This window comes from Poecilia reticulata, linkage group LG7 (assembly GCF_000633615.1).
Source record: "Poecilia reticulata strain Guanapo linkage group LG7, Guppy_female_1.0+MT, whole genome shotgun sequence".
Classification (NCBI taxonomy): Eukaryota; Metazoa; Chordata; class Actinopteri; order Cyprinodontiformes; family Poeciliidae; genus Poecilia; species Poecilia reticulata.
The window spans coordinates 26,007,784-26,022,194 of record NC_024337.1 but is presented as its reverse complement, the minus strand read 5'-3'; the positions used below and the strand labels follow the sequence as shown (position 1 = coordinate 26,022,194).

At 41.1% G+C, this 14,411-nt stretch overlaps 4 protein-coding genes and 2 non-coding genes across 8 annotated transcripts in view; 4 read left to right on the top strand and 2 right to left on the bottom strand.

Moving 5' to 3' along the window:
• Nucleotides 1-6: 6 nt before the first annotated feature.
• On the bottom strand, nt 7-1,734 carry ebp (EBP cholestenol delta-isomerase). 2 transcript variants are annotated; one of them, XM_008413750.2, is made up of 5 exons: nt 1,431-1,734; nt 883-1,174; nt 751-787; nt 515-645; nt 7-419 (listed from the first exon to the last, which is right to left on the bottom strand). In XM_008413750.2, the coding sequence occupies exons 1-5, from the start codon at nt 1,497-1,499 to the stop codon at nt 199-201; spliced, it is 750 nt and encodes a 249-aa protein (XP_008411972.1). In that variant the 5' UTR covers nt 1,500-1,734; the 3' UTR covers nt 7-198. The 2 variants fall into 2 exon arrangements, with proteins under 2 accessions (XP_008411972.1, XP_008411973.1); XM_008413751.2 differs by lacking the exon at nt 1,431-1,734 and adding an exon at nt 1,307-1,404.
• Nucleotides 1,735-2,135: 401 nt separating this feature from the next.
• trnah-gug (transfer RNA histidin (anticodon GUG)) lies at nt 2,136-2,207 on the bottom strand. The gene has a single exon. It is a non-coding gene; the product is annotated as a tRNA-His (tRNA).
• Nucleotides 2,208-2,804: 597 nt separating this feature from the next.
• trnae-uuc (transfer RNA glutamic acid (anticodon UUC)) lies at nt 2,805-2,876 on the top strand. The gene has a single exon. It is a non-coding gene; the product is annotated as a tRNA-Glu (tRNA).
• Nucleotides 2,877-3,174: 298 nt separating this feature from the next.
• vma22 (vacuolar ATPase assembly factor VMA22) lies at nt 3,175-5,048 on the top strand. Its single transcript, XM_008413752.2, has 5 exons — nt 3,175-3,412; nt 3,843-3,946; nt 4,036-4,148; nt 4,238-4,429; nt 4,637-5,048. The coding sequence occupies exons 1-5, from the start codon at nt 3,293-3,295 to the stop codon at nt 4,807-4,809; spliced, it is 702 nt and encodes a 233-aa protein (XP_008411974.1). The 5' UTR covers nt 3,175-3,292; the 3' UTR covers nt 4,810-5,048.
• Nucleotides 5,049-6,170: 1,122 nt separating this feature from the next.
• Nucleotides 6,171-11,054, top strand: LOC103467406 (zinc finger BED domain-containing protein DAYSLEEPER). 2 transcript variants are annotated; one of them, XM_008413755.2, is made up of 5 exons: nt 6,171-6,879; nt 7,197-7,353; nt 7,476-7,735; nt 7,831-8,428; nt 9,143-11,054. In XM_008413755.2, exons 1-5 carry the CDS (start codon nt 6,791-6,793, stop codon nt 9,983-9,985), a joined length of 1,947 nt encoding a protein of 648 aa, XP_008411977.1. In that variant the 5' UTR covers nt 6,171-6,790; the 3' UTR covers nt 9,986-11,054. The 2 variants fall into 2 exon arrangements, with proteins under 2 accessions (XP_008411977.1, XP_008411975.1); XM_008413753.2 differs by having other exon boundaries at nt 6,173-6,879; nt 7,114-7,353.
• Nucleotides 11,055-12,808: 1,754 nt separating this feature from the next.
• Nucleotides 12,809-14,411, top strand: part of apobec2b (apolipoprotein B mRNA editing enzyme, catalytic polypeptide-like 2b) — a 6,644-nt gene continuing 5,041 nt past the window's right edge. Inside the window, exons 1-2 of the mRNA XM_008413758.2 lie at nt 12,809-13,163; nt 13,642-13,822. Of these exons, the coding sequence (XP_008411980.2) occupies nt 12,886-13,163; nt 13,642-13,822 (459 nt within the window). The 5' untranslated portion in view covers nt 12,809-12,885. The remainder of the gene's footprint in view (nt 13,164-13,641; nt 13,823-14,411) is intronic.

The window sequence follows — 14,411 nt, the reverse complement described above, 5'->3', positions numbered from 1 at the left end:
TATATATCATAGCAGATCATACTCAATCAACATAAGCTTCAATATCTGCTGATTAACAGATAATATATATAGCTGCTGGCACTTTTTTGACAATCAGATCAATATTGCTACATGAACCAAAGAACTACAGATAGTTTGCATTTGTTAAACTTTTAAAATGTATTTTCTGTATGTCCCATTTTGAAGGCCCTTTAAAAATTACTTCCTTTTAACCTTCTGTGTCTTTGAGCTGTCTGAAAGCGACTGGGCTGCTGATAACTGTCTCCACGCATCCACAATGAGCACCAGAGGAATGACGATCCACAGAAAATTCATGAAGATAAAGTAGAACCAGAAGTAGATTGGATGTCCGAACTCGCTGTGAACATAACCATCTCTGTGCTCTGTGAAGAAGTACAGCACTGCTCCGTATAGCTGACCTGGTGACAGAATATGTATTTAGACACAACGTGTAAATACGAGAGACTCGAGCATTATGTAAACATTGTTTTTTATAGTTCTTAGAGCTTCTTACCGAGTGAAATGATCAGCTGCAAAACAAATCTGTAGGACTTGGTAGCTAAAAAGGAATAAACGGTCCAAAAACTGAACGGACCCCAGAAGGCAGCGGTCACGGTCTCCATACAAACAGTGAAGTTATCAGCTCTAAATAAGGATAAAAAAAACAGCAATAGCTTACCATATCACCTCAGTTTTATATTTTACTTATGTATATTTTTTCAATGTGTTTTTTAAATGATTGTGACTCACATAACATATCTACTGTCCCCTTTGGAGTACTCCTTCCCTGAGAGAGGGAAACAGAATACATATTACCTTCAAAATCAAGAACACATGTCTGACATAGTTTTCTTTGTGTTTTATTTTTATGGTGGTACTTACACAGTTGTGATAGGAAGCTCTGATCCCCTGGTAAAATGTCGTAATAAAGACAAAACCATCCCTCAATAACGCTATGGATGAATCCACACACGGCAAACCAGCAGACGGCCAGACGCCTCCATGTTCCCAGCCTGCCAGCGATCAGCCAGGTTACAAGTAGAAAAGCCCCAGAGACAGAGAAGAGGAACACCAGAATCTCTGACATGGACCGATTATTATCCACATAGGAGGGGATCACCAAGTCCCGGGGCCAGAAAGGATGAGTTGCTTTTGCTGAGGAGGCATCCATTATCTATTTGAAGACAGAATCATCTTTATTATTATTATTATTATTATTATTATTATTATTATTATTATTATTATTATTATTATTATTATTATTATTATTATTATTAGTGATCATTTTAATTATTACTACCCTTACTGAAAAGCATTTCCAGTTCTCAGATCTTTCAGAGTCAGAGTTCAAGAGAATAAATGAAAAAAAAATAAAAATAAAAAATAAAAATAAATAAAAATAAAAGCTGGTATCAGCTGGTTCAACTCACCAGAGATGCTAACAATGTTATGGACCAGCCACACTGTTTTTGTAAGAACGTCTGAAGACTGGGTAACATCTAAATTAATATCCAGCAGATTCCCAACAGCTTCACATGAAAGTGTGACGCGTGAGCTCAAACACGAAAGTCTGTCAAGTTGGGGGGCGGTAACTCATGATTACAAACACCAATGGAAAACCTGTAATTGCTGGGGCCGAACGCATGAAAACGTGCATTCGATCTGACGGTTCAGATGATTGGCTCCTTGTCTCGGAACATGGACTTTGCTTACGAAAACAACCAATGAACAGGAGCCATTCTTTGCCAAATACCCTCCTCCTTTTGATAAAAAAAAAAAAAAAAAAAAAAAAGCACGCTTAGACAAGAACCTCGAAACTGCAAATTTTGAAACTGAGGAACAGTTTAAAAATTATGTTGCTCATCGAGCAGTGAGTTGCGAATGTACTTAAGATTTTATATTAAATAAGTCAGAATGGGACTAAAGTCAGTCGCTGAGACTACAAATGTGCAACAAACGTAAAGACACAAGAAGATACAATTTAATACTGCTAGTTTCTTTATGAATAACTTATGTCTTAACTTAACTTTATAATTTGTCTGACTACTTACGTAGTCAGTAGGCAGACAACTTACGTAGTCAGACAAATTATAGCAAAAAATATTACCCCCAAGCCGTGTCAGGGATTTTAACCCTGCCGTGACCCGGATTCGAACCGGGGTTGCTGCGGCCACAACGCAGAGTACTAACCACTATACGATCACGGCGAGCTACTGGGGGATCTGAAATGCACTGTTCTAGCTAGCCTTATGAACCCTAGGTGTATGATCTCGTTTTGTGATCAGCGAGAATGAGTGAAGTAAAACAGGAAGTAAAGTTCACGGGTACTTTATAAAAAAATTTTAACTTACAGAAAGACTATTCGAAAGAAGCCTGAAGGTACATATAGACGGAGTAAAGCTTACTGTGGCATGAACAACCTTGTAGTTAAATTTCACCCTTTTATCAGATGGAAGTCACAGTTGCAGAAAGACTTTACAAATGCAAAGGTTATAGCTGCAGTAGATATATTTCATAAAAATTTGTTTTTCACGTCGTTCAATTTTTTTCCCATTTAAACTTGATGGTGTGCTGCAGTATCAATAATAATGACGGAGATAGCACAGTGACAGAGCTGTCATTAGCGAAATTTATGGAGCTGTCCGCTGTTGGGTTATGAGGGTGTGGACTGAGGATTGTAGCGCAGTAGACATCAAGGGTGAGGGACATGAAATGCGTACAGGTACACATTTACTCACTCATAGAAGCTTCAAAGTGTTACGGTAACCGTCTAGTAACGCCCCTGTCACTATTGCTGATATAGGTCCCATATGGTCTAGCGGTTAGGATTCCTGGTTTTCACCCAGGCGGCCCGGGTTCGACTCCCGGTATGGGAACTCATTTTGTTTCTTCTGACATTTTTAATAATATTAAAATTCTAGATATTTGGCCATAATACTTCACCTTTACTTGAGTACGTCGTTATGTGATAAAGATATAAATTTTAAAACCACATATTTCATGGCGAACTTTAATATTTTCTTACTGCCGATATAAGCTGTTTCTCATGACGTAACACTGAAAATATTTTGGTTATGCTGCTAAAAATTCACAAAGTTGGTAAGTTTAATCATAGACATGTGGTTAGTTATATACAATACTTCTCTGTGGCAGAGGAAAAATGCAGTCATGTGACTTACAATGTCATGTGACACCTATACGGAAGTTGTACGCGTCGTCTTGAGTGGATCTGGTGTTGATGGTAGCCGCGACATAAACTGTACGGAAAACACATTCTTTCTAAACAGCCGAAATGGGTGTATTGAGAGAAGAAGAATCTTGTCTTTTGTTGGATGAAAAGCTGCTTTATTTTATGGATCAGCTCGAGTTACTGGAGGAGAAACGAAAGACTCTGAACTCACTCATCGAGCAGGTAGAAAAATGATAGAATGTGAATCCACATTCGCACTCTTAAAAAAATAAAAACATTTCAGAAGCAATTGTATTTGTTTTTATCTACTAGTTTGTGTAATGAACTAAGCTGTTAGCCAAAGCTTGCTAGATATTGCGGAACAATATTTAAAACGATTTAAATCAGGACAATTGAGCATTTTCTGAATTTTGTAAAATGGCTTTTTTTATCTTGCCAGAAAACATTAAAAAAAACCATAGTTATAATTGTTGAGTGATTTAGTATTTTTTTGAAAAGTACATTTGTCATTGTTGAAAAAATAAATATAGATACATGTACATGCAACTGTTTATCAGCCACCTCACTGAGTACTTAAAATTATTCAACCTCTTTCCACTGTACTCTTGTACAGATTCTTATATTTTTACTTCTGTTCTCTACTTCTATGTAGGGGTGGTTCTCCATAAGCAAGGCCCGTTATTCTATGGGAAACAAGCAGGTTTCTGCTCTTCAGTTTGCAAACGAGATGGAGCCACTGGTTTCTGTGCACGTTAGGTGGGGAAATTAGTAAATGCTCTTAAAGTCAAAGTTTTTGCATTTTCAGTTTCCGCTAACTTTTTGTTGTGTGTATTTCTGCATTACAGAACCTTGGAGAATGATGTGGTAGAATTTTGCGCAGAAAGATTGTCACCAAAATGCAATGACAAATTTGTAAAAGAACCAACCCCAATAGAGGATATTGGACCTCAAGAAGAAGGTGATGCACAGAGAAAAATGTGTTCTGGCACTATCTACTATTAACCTTTTTCTTTTAGACTTCACTCTTTTTTTATTATTATTTCACAGGCATCAGACGAAGAAAAACTACAAAAAGTGATCCAGCAGAAAAAAAGACAAGTGAAGATAAAAGCAGTGAAAAATGTCCTGAGGTAAACCCAGGCAGGAAAAGAGACCATAATCCTCAGCAAGACCCACTAAAGTGGTTTGGGATTTTGGTGCCGCAGTCTCTGAAACAAGCACAGTCGTCGTTCAAACAAGGTATGGCTTAAAATGTAGGACTTTTTTTTTTTGCCAAACATTGTTGTGCATTCACAATGTACAGCTTACTAAACACACACCGGTATATTAGCGAGAATATTTGAAAACATTAACCTTTGGATCCACGACGATTGTATAATATAAATATAAATTCCATTGAATACTTTGCGGTTCTTAATTGAGTTTCTCCTGTCTGTTCCGTTGCAGTCATAGAGCTTTCAGCGGAGATTGCAGCTCTCCAGATCGTGGTTTTAAATGCCAGACAGGAGCTGAAGCGCGACTTGAGAAACAATGACGGCTCGACTGGTCCTGAAGCAAACACCTCTGCTGGATTAAATGAGAAGGAAGCGGTTGTTCCTTCAGCAAATGAGAGTTCGTAGATCACGACGTCAGAATCGGATGATTTAAGAAGTTATTGCTGGATTCAAAGGTGGAAATCACAGGCTGGACAGTTCCTGCTTCATTAATTATTGTTCATTAATTTTCCATGTTGTTAGTGCAAATATGTAACTTATTTGAGTTTGTATATACATGTGTTGGAGTTTGTAAATTTGACCAAGACTTGTGAACATTCTAACAAATTGTCATCACAGCTGAAATAAATGTGGAATCAACTGCATTTTGTGTTCAAATATTTTACATACCTTTACCATTAAGGTAAATAATGATGAAATTGTTAGGTTGACATGCTGGTGTGACATTTTGTAATGTTTCTTCACTGATTACAAACATTTATTTGCAGATAAATTAGTGATGCTAAATGAAACTTTTTACTGAATTGCTTTATATGATTCATTGGTTTAAACATGGTATCAATTGTACAGCTTTGTACATTGATCACATGTATCATGATCACTATCTTCTTAAAAGCATCTTCCCTTTGCCTCTCAAAACAGCCCTCATATGTCAAAGCACAGACCCCTGATGTCGTATACTGGACATGGTGAATTCTTCCAGTTGCGCAGCATTTGGTCTTGATCATTTTTTATTCCAACAAAATAATAATCTCAAAAATTCATCAAGATTCTTTTCACTAAATGTTATTTCTTTACAAAACAGTCATGCATGAACACCTTTGTAAATCATGTAATAAAAGTAAGCAAATGCTATTCTAGCAGTGACTATTTTAGAATTAAAAACCAATTAAAGTAAAATTTATCTTAAGCATTCATTTTAAGCACAGAACATTCTCAGCCCTCATTTTGAGTGGTAAACTTGTATAATTTTAGTAGAGCAACTTCAAAAATGGTAAATCCTTGATTTCCTTTAAACTATTTTAGTTTAGATATGGGAAAGTTAAAGAAAAACTTTAGGCGACAACAATAAAAGCTCGAGTTGATTGTACAACGGACATAGGCAATGGAAAGAAGTCATAACTGGAGGTATGTGTTCCTGCCATTTTGTGTCTGTAAGTAGATGGGCTACTGCATTCTTAATCTTAAAAGGCCTAACTTAAAATATATATCTCAATCTCATACCAACTGCCAATTTATGTTCAAAATACCACGTCTAAGAAATTCAAACTACCTCTATCAATATTGCACAGAAAAGTGATCAGAAATTCAGTTGAAATTATGCCAGGATGTCATTAATAGCTAAAAGTCTGCAACTCGTTAAGGAACATTTATCAAAATAGTGGGGCTATAAATTTATTGGACTATCCTGTGTAATTTTGATTTCAAGCCATAGCTACTTAGTCTTTTTTTTTTTTTTAAAGTTGAAACTTTATTGGTTAGTTTGCCTCATTGAAAAAAAAAATAAATACAAAAGTTCAAATAAACACATTTTTATCATTTGACGAATGTATGAAAACGCATGACCTGCGCTGCACATCCTGATGCAGATCGGCTATAGCGACCACAGCGGGTCAGTGCAGTGCTGTGCTGTGCTGTGTGTGTGTGTGTGTCTGCCTCCTCCATGAAGCTCTTCGCTCTGTCTCCGCTTCACTTGCGTCCGAGCGGCGGATGGGAGCGCTGGAAGCACGGATGTTGCCTCACGGTTATGTTATTGATGTTTCCAGACATCCGCTGCCGCTGCTGCTGCTGCTGCTGCTGCTTGTGTAGCTCGACCGTGGCCTATTTTGGATGCGCAAGCAACGGGAGCCCTTCCAGTTCAATTAGCTTTGTGTCTGTGGAGCGATCATTTTTCTACGCGTGATACCGGGGTGGGGGGTGGGGTGGGTTCTGGGATGTAAACACGACGGCTTGCCTGCGCTGATGATCTGGGGCGAGGTGAGGCTGATTCCTCGGACTCGGATCGACAGCTGATTTCACTCCGGGGCAGAGCAGCTGTTCGCTCCAATGGCGTCAGTTTCGAAAGTGTCTATCCTGGATTATTTCAATATAGTGTTCGAGGGGGAAAATGGTAAAATCGAGTCCAACTGTAAGGCTTGTGGCACCAGAATCCAGGCGAAACGGAGCGTTACGTCCAACTTCGTCACACATCTTAAGGTAATGTGTCAAAATCCTATTACAGAAATAAATAAAAGATGTCCGGTGTGATCAGCTGGTCTAATGTCTCTGCATATATTCAATTGCTGGATCAGCAAAGACAGACTGTTGCTTTTGTGTTATTGAGAGCTTATTCATTTCTCCACTAGAATTTACACTTTTCATGCTGCTTTCACACACACATATGACATATTAAGCATGTTATCCAATAACACCTGTTTCTCTCCCATTCAGCGTAAACACCCAGCTATGTATGATGACTTTGTGAAAAGGAAGGATATGAAGAGAGAGGGTTATTCCTCTGCTTGCCTGCACAGTTTCACAACCAATGGAGGAAACCCCCGCTTCACACTCCCTGTAACAACTGGAACGGGAGGAGGAGCCCTAGTGAGTGTTGGAGGAGTGGGCACCCTTGAGGGAGGAGGAGGCCCTGGAGCAGGGGTGACCAAGTTTGACAGACATGACCCCCGTCAGGTATGTGTTAATGTCTGTCACCCCTTGAAATAACGCTCCCTCAAATGGAGCAGAGCAACGAAATCCAAAGTGAGTACAAAATGTAAAGTTTGCCATTTTCTATCTTTTTGGGATTATGGTAGGTTCTCATCTCCGAGGCGATAGCTAAGATGATCGTGCATGATCTGCAGTCGGTGTCTATTGTGGAAAATCAGGGCTTCAGGGAGTTGCTGCAGCTCCTGGAGCCCCGTTACACTCCTGAGCCCCAGCACTACATCCAGGGACAGCTTCTCCCTGCCTACGCTTACCAGGCTCATCTGGCTACACGTCAGGCCGTAGCATCAGCACACACCTTCAGTCTCAGCTTAGATCTCTGGAGGAGCCAAACTCAAACTGCTTCAGGGTGAGTTGGCAACATTAACCCTAAAAACAAAATAAACCAGCAGCATGGTAAGATTGCCCAACTGTGTGGCCTACTACTTTCTCTTTCTTTTGCAGGTACCTCGGTGTTACCTGCCATTATCTTGCATCTGACTGGCAGATACGTTCTGCTCTCCTGGCCTGCCTCCCACTGACTTGCAGCAGCTCGGCGAGCCGTGTGCTGGCAGATTTTGACGAAGTGTGTCATTCTCACGGCGTGTCAGGGAGAGCATTTTGCGTCGTTGCGGACCCTTTTCCGGCGACGTCAGCGGCGAGGCCATGTTGTCTTCCTGGCTTCCTGCTTCCACCTGTTGTTACCAACGGCCAAGATGATGATCCGACAGATCAAGTGCTGGGCAACGGAAACAACGCAGAGCAGTGGATCAGTAATGGCCACGAGTGTAATGGAGAGGAGGAAGACTGGGGGGAGTCATGGGAGCAGGGTTTGGGCGTTTGTCGGGTAGACTGTTTCTCTCGCTCTCTGGAACAATGTGTCAGGGAGGGGTTGCGCTCCTCCCCACAAATTTCCTCTACCTTGACCAAGGTCGCACGTTTCTATAACTACATTACCTCCGCTGTACCTCCTGAGAAACTCATCCAGGTGTTTGATGGGTGGTTGCCTGGGGGAACCCGAAACCTTCACGATACTGCTACAGACTGGGCTGCTCAACTTAAGGCAAGCAATAGTATTACGATCATGAATAAAGGAACTTAAATATTAACATATTTCACCGTATTTTAGCTTCCCTTCTGTTTAATAAAGGCAATTTATTTTTGCATATACCAACAAAATGTTTCTGAGAGTGCTTTACGGAGGATCAAAACTGGTTTAAATTCAAGTACAATTATAGACAATCTGATTAAACCACAATCCAATCCTGTCGAATCCTATCCATTCCAATTCAATCCCATCCAATCCAGTTAAGATTAGTCTCTCACTGTAATCTAATTCCATATAATTACATTTATATAATGCCAAGTCGTAAAAGGTCTAAATAAAGAAAACCATTGGATTGCATTGAATCTTTAATTTGATTTAAACCATAGACATCACAGAGTAGTGGGTGGCTTTGGAGAGTAAAATCCTCCTTTTCGCAGAATGAGACGTTGGCAGAACCCGTCTCAGAGACAGTGAAATCTTTAAACTTCAAAAATGTGGATTTTCAATCAGAATAGACTCTTTACATAGTCTTCATACACCGTAACACATTTATTATATTGAGATAATGCGATTATAAGAGCTTAGATTGTCAATAATTGACAGTGCAACACACCTACCCTTTCACATAACTAATAGTGTTTAGATGTACCGGAAACGGTACGATTAAATGCAAATTTACTGACATATGATCTCATAGCTGTTTCATTTCTTCACTTTTTTTTCCTACAGGTCTTGCGGCGGCTGTTGGACTCAGTGGAGTTCCTGGAGGAGGTGAGCGGTCCTGGAGAGGTAGCGTTGAGTAGCTCAGAAAGAGCCCTGCTGAGGGAACTCACTGACATTTTGGAGCCCTTCAGTGAGGCCTGGGACATGGTGCACAGAGACGCACAGAGAGACACCCAGCCGGACAGGCACGTGTCCATCAGTTTGGCTCTGCCTTGTGTTCTTGGTCTGCGTAAGCACCTCTCTGAGACATCGACTCCCCACTGCCCCGCCCTCCTGCTCGGCCTAAATCAGTCCCTGGAACGCCTTCTGGCTCCGATCCTGGAAAACCCCTTGTACATTACTGCGACCACCCTGGACCCCCAGTTTAAACTTACTTGGAGCAGCAACCCTGACTGGCACAAGCAAGTTCTCCTAGAGGAATTATCCAAACATTCCACAGCCTCTCCCCCGACCGACCTCAACACAGACATTAGCCCTCAGTCCCAAACTCTTCCTATTCCATCGCCATCTCCGGTCTCCTCATTGTCTCGCCCCTGCAAATTGTTCTCTTTTATCAAGCAGAGACCTGCGACACAAGCTAAAAGCCTGGAGCAGGAGTTATCTGTCTACCTTCACGAGGAGCCCACAGATGAAGAGGCTTTGCATTACTGGCGCCGTAAAAGCATTGACTTTCCTCTGCTAGCTCAAGTAGCCAAAAGAGCATTTACCATACCTGCTTGTGACACTGTGGTGGAGAATATCTTCTCTGCAGCCAGGCGCCTCCTGTTGCCAGAGAGAGGCCACGTCCTACCAAAGAACTTGGAGACACTCATCTACCTCAAAGCCAACTACAAATTGTTGTGGACTTAAAGCTATGAGTCAGCCATATTTTATCTGAAGAGCAACCAGAGGGTTTTCAGTTTTAGAAACATGACTTCTTTAATAAAAAAACATTTGTCGCTGTGGAGAGACCTGAGTGAGCAACGTAGTAAATTACACACCTGTTATTTTGAGACTGAAATAACTAGCTTCCTTTCTTAAGTATGGTTTTAGATGTGGATATTCTGCATATGGGTTTTCACACTATGAACTGTTGAAATGTCTGAGATCAGATCAAGACTAAAGTACTCCGTCTGTCCTTATTTTGCCTTTTCAGGATCTACGGACAACCACCAAATTCCTATTGTCTGTTTCTAACCTTCGCTTAGTGAATTATTGCCTACAGTCAGGAGAGAACAAAAGTTTATTTGCTATCCAAACAGTCATGATAAAACATACGTTTACACTGTGATCTAAAAGCTTCTGCAACCAACTTTATGAATTAGGAAATAACTACATTTAATTGTTTGCTATAAAATTTTAACATTACTGTTGCTGAATCCTGACCCACTCTTTGGTTTTTGTTGTCATAGTTGCGTGATAAAAATTGCGTCATTTTGTTTCCAGCCTTAAATCATCCACCCCTTCCTGTCACAATTTCCCTCACAAACTTTTCATCCCCCCTCTGCATCCAAAGTTATTGTGTGATCGGTCAGATTTTAGTGGGTGTTTTGAAGTGGAAAACAACCCTAGCTACTCAACCTCCAGAAACCAGCTTTTTCTGTCAGTGAAATCTCAGATATAACTCCTGGACGTTGGTGCAATTTGCATTCGATGGTTAGAAAGTGTCTTAAATGCTTACCATATGTGAATGATTTTTTTCTCAATTTGGAAACGATGGATGGTAATGTATTTATAAATTGCCGGACCACCTTTCTCAGATTGATGGGTAGAAACAATTGCTTCTTTAAAGTCTTTGCAGTCTGCCAAAACTGCTTTTATGCAGGCAATAAACCTTGCTTAAAATCAAATATATACTGTATATAAATGCTTGTGATTACAGCTTCCCTTCTTAAATCCTGCACAAGGAGCAAGGATAAATAAAAATTTCCCAATATTATATTGACAATAAGGCTTGTTTTCTTCGTGATTGTATGTACAGCTACTCTACTGGCTGCTGGTCATTGCTTCATTGTCACCTGAAAAGGATTACATTCACTGCAAATCAAAATATACGTCCCCTTATTCTTTCCCTCAATTACTGTAAACCTTAACACCAGGACATCAGAAAAAAAGGAATTTCAGTTTTAAACACTGAGGTATGTTTTGTCAAAACGATTAAATAAAAGTAGAATGAAGAGTCTTTAAATGTTTAAACATATCATAAGAATGTAGGTATTGTCCAATTTATCTTTTCTCTTTTATTCTAAAACAGGCTTTGTTTTGACTCATGTCACAGCAATGGTCTCACGTCTGCTTTGAAGAGCCCTGACTGCGTTATCCTTTATTCTGGGATGGGCCGGTGGGGAGGCAAGGTAATTGTAATAGTGCCGTTAAAATAAAATTTGAGTCAGCAGGCAGGCGGCTGTAACAGCCAACAGATCAGCTTTCTTCTCACCATCAGGTAGGCTCACAAATGGGCCCCGCTAGAAGAGGGATGTTCTTAAGTTACAGCAAGAATTAAAATCAGCAAGTCTGAAAGTGACCACACGCAGAAGTAGCCTTGTTTCAGCACAGCCGCTGTCGTATCTGCTGAGAAACCACTTCAGGACGAACTCCTTCACGGATAATTATTATCAGAGGTTGCTGCAATCTAAATGATTACCACCACAGGACGCCCCCTGCAGATGAAGATGTGGCAGCCAAGATATGTGCATGGGATGTGTCATTGTGTTCATCTCGGAGATGTGCCACAAATGCTCTCTGGGTGTGTTGTTGTTGTTTGTGATTGTATCTGGAGCAGCTTGAAGCATCTCTCCTGCCTGCGCCCTCCCTCCCTCACTCCCCTGGGCTGTGACAGCTCATCCATTTGAGTTAGGCGTCCGGGGCCGGGATGCGGCCCTATTGGTAATTGCCTCAGAAATGAATTACTTGGCAGAGAGCTAGACAGAGGGAGGGAAGGAAATTGTAATTGAACTGCCCCCGCCTCGCTTTACTCCTCTTGCCTCTCTCTCTCTTTCCCCTCAAGTTATTATATCTGCAGTGCAGGGAGACATTTTCCATCTGCACAAATACACACACACACACGCGCGCGCACCCTCATCAAACTGGTCCTCCCCTCGATGCGGGGTGATTTCATAGATTGATTGCTCACAGGCACATACGCGTATAGGACCACTCTGCACTTCACGCACATTGTGTTTGTTCAGACTATACCTTGCTCCAAATACGCTCCTGTTTTTAGTGCCCTTTAGGTGGCCTCCATAATGCCCGATGCACTGCAGGACTTCAGAGTTGGCACCAAGAAAAAAGTTGCGCTCGGTATCGAAATAACCCCGGTTACCCCATGTGTGCAGCCAAGCAATGTTATTAATAACGTGCCTGTTGCCTGCCTGTTGACAGATAGAACGGCCGAAGGATTAAAGATGGAACAGAGTTTGTGTATGTTTCTCTGTTTGCTTTGGCAACTGTGTGAAAGGTGGCGGAATTAACAACAAAAAATAAATAAAAAATCTTCTCCCTACCATACACATTTACTCTGTCGTGATCCGCCATTTGGCCTTTTCTTAGCCCGGCCATGGGAAAGGGGGTGGAGAGGGCTCAGCTAACTGAGCTGCCTGCCACAGCACCAGACCAGACATGCACATGCTTGACTCCTAACTCAGCACACAATGGGGTCTATTTCTGTAACTGCTCTAGGGTTATCACCCCACTTGCACCGACTCTCTCCCTGTATCTATTTCTGTCGTCTCGTCTCTTTTCCCAACACTCCAACCTACTTCCACACCATCATGGCCGACAGAACCAGCCGGTTAGGCGTTCGTAGGAAGGAGAAAGCGCCAGAAACCAAAGCAAATGAGAAGGAGGACAAGGAAAAGGCCAAAGAGAAGGCTGTAAAAACTCCAGACAAGCCCAGCAAAAAGCAAGAGAACACCCCGGAGCCGCAGAGGACCGACGAGAACAAGACAAATGGTGAAAGCGAAGGGGCAACAGGGGCAGCAGCAAATAACAGTGAGGATAATGGAGAGTTTCAGCCCATAGAGCTGCCCCCTTTTGAAATTGTCACTGGGTGAGTGAGATTTCTGGCTGTTTTCTGATTACTAGTTTGGAAACACAGTTGCTTTTTTTTTAGTGAGGCAGGATACGAGTCATTTGCACCTGCTGTCTCTTATATTCCCAACAGTAAAAATAGAGATGAGTCATGCAAACACCAAGTTTGGCCATATCATTATACCCAGCATCTGCTCCCCAATCTCTGTTGTTTGAGACATTTTATTATCAAAGTAGTAGATCTTTATGTGAGACCATCTGGCTGTTTGTATGCATCATGACAGATTAATGGAGCAAAGCAAAGAGAGAATGTGACACATATCAGATTAGTTACCGAGTATATTGATGGAGACCTTATGTGACGATATAACAGAGTGATGTATCTCTGACAGTCAGAAGGAACCGGTATTATTGTGAACCGGTAGTTTGCAAATTCCTTGATGAGCAAACGCACTCTGCGTTCGATGTGGTGATAACTCTTACTGTCTGTCTATCAGGGAGAGAATGAGCCCGTTCTACTTCAAGTTTCAGTTCAGGAACGTGGAGTATTCATCGGGCAGGAACAAAACGCTCCTGTGTTTCAGAGTGGACACAGCGGGAGGCAACGCAGAGCCTCTGAAAGGCTACATGGAGGACGAACATGCCACAGCCCATGCTGAGGAGGCCTTCTTCCAGCAGGTGATAAAAACGCTCTAGTGCAGGCCTTTTGCACTGCAGTGGCATGCAAAATCAAAATGCTACAAGACGCCCTCATCGCCAGTTGATGGGAGGAAAAACAAAGATAAATGTCTTATTTTTGTTACATTTTTTTTATTCAAGTAGGGTGTTTAATGACAATAAACGCAAAAGCAAACTGTGCTTTTCCTGCTTAAGAACCTTGTGGACAAATTTTAGTATGAAAATGTTCTACTTTCCTAATATATTTTGAAAAATTGTCCTCAAAAATGGTTTTAGATCTGTCACTTTCTGTCTTTTTTTTGTTGTTCGTCCAAAGATGCTTGGTCATAATAACCAGGGGTGAAAGTAGTTTTAAATTCTTGGGGGTACTATGACCCAAAAAAACCAAATATATATATATATATACTGCTCAAAAAATAAATGGAACACTTAAACAACACAATATAACTCCAAGTAAATCAAACTTCTGTGAAATCAAACTGTCCACTTAGGAAGCAACACTGATTGACCCGACAAGGGTCCCCGTTGTCAATCAGTGTTGCTTCCTAAGTGGACAGTTTGATTTCACAGAAGTTTGATTTACTTGGAG

Bases quoted from the DNA above. Each gene is read 5' to 3' on its own strand.
- ebp (XM_008413750.2), bottom strand. From the start codon at position 1,499: ATGTTACCCAGTCTTCAGACGTTCTTACAAAAACAGTGTGGCTGGTCC. The intron at 788-882 runs GTAAGTACCACC...TCCCTCTCTCAG, and splicing joins GAGCTTCCTATCACAACTGT to GGAAGGAGTACTCCAAAGGG. The intron at 420-514 runs GTAAGAAGCTCT...TTCTGTCACCAG, and splicing joins GCAGCTGATCATTTCACTCG to GTCAGCTATACGGAGCAGTG.
- vma22 (XM_008413752.2), top strand. From the start codon at position 3,293: ATGGGTGTATTGAGAGAAGAAGAATCTTGTCTTTTGTTGGATGAAAAG. The intron at 3,947-4,035 runs GTGGGGAAATTA...TCTGCATTACAG, and splicing joins CTGGTTTCTGTGCACGTTAG to AACCTTGGAGAATGATGTGG. The intron at 4,430-4,636 runs GTATGGCTTAAA...GTTCCGTTGCAG, and splicing joins ACAGTCGTCGTTCAAACAAG to TCATAGAGCTTTCAGCGGAG.
- LOC103467406 (XM_008413753.2), top strand. From the start codon at position 6,730: ATGGCGTCAGTTTCGAAAGTGTCTATCCTGGATTATTTCAATATAGTG. The intron at 7,354-7,475 runs GTATGTGTTAAT...GGATTATGGTAG, and splicing joins ACAGACATGACCCCCGTCAG to GTTCTCATCTCCGAGGCGAT. The intron at 7,736-7,830 runs GTGAGTTGGCAA...TTTCTTTTGCAG, and splicing joins CAAACTCAAACTGCTTCAGG to GTACCTCGGTGTTACCTGCC.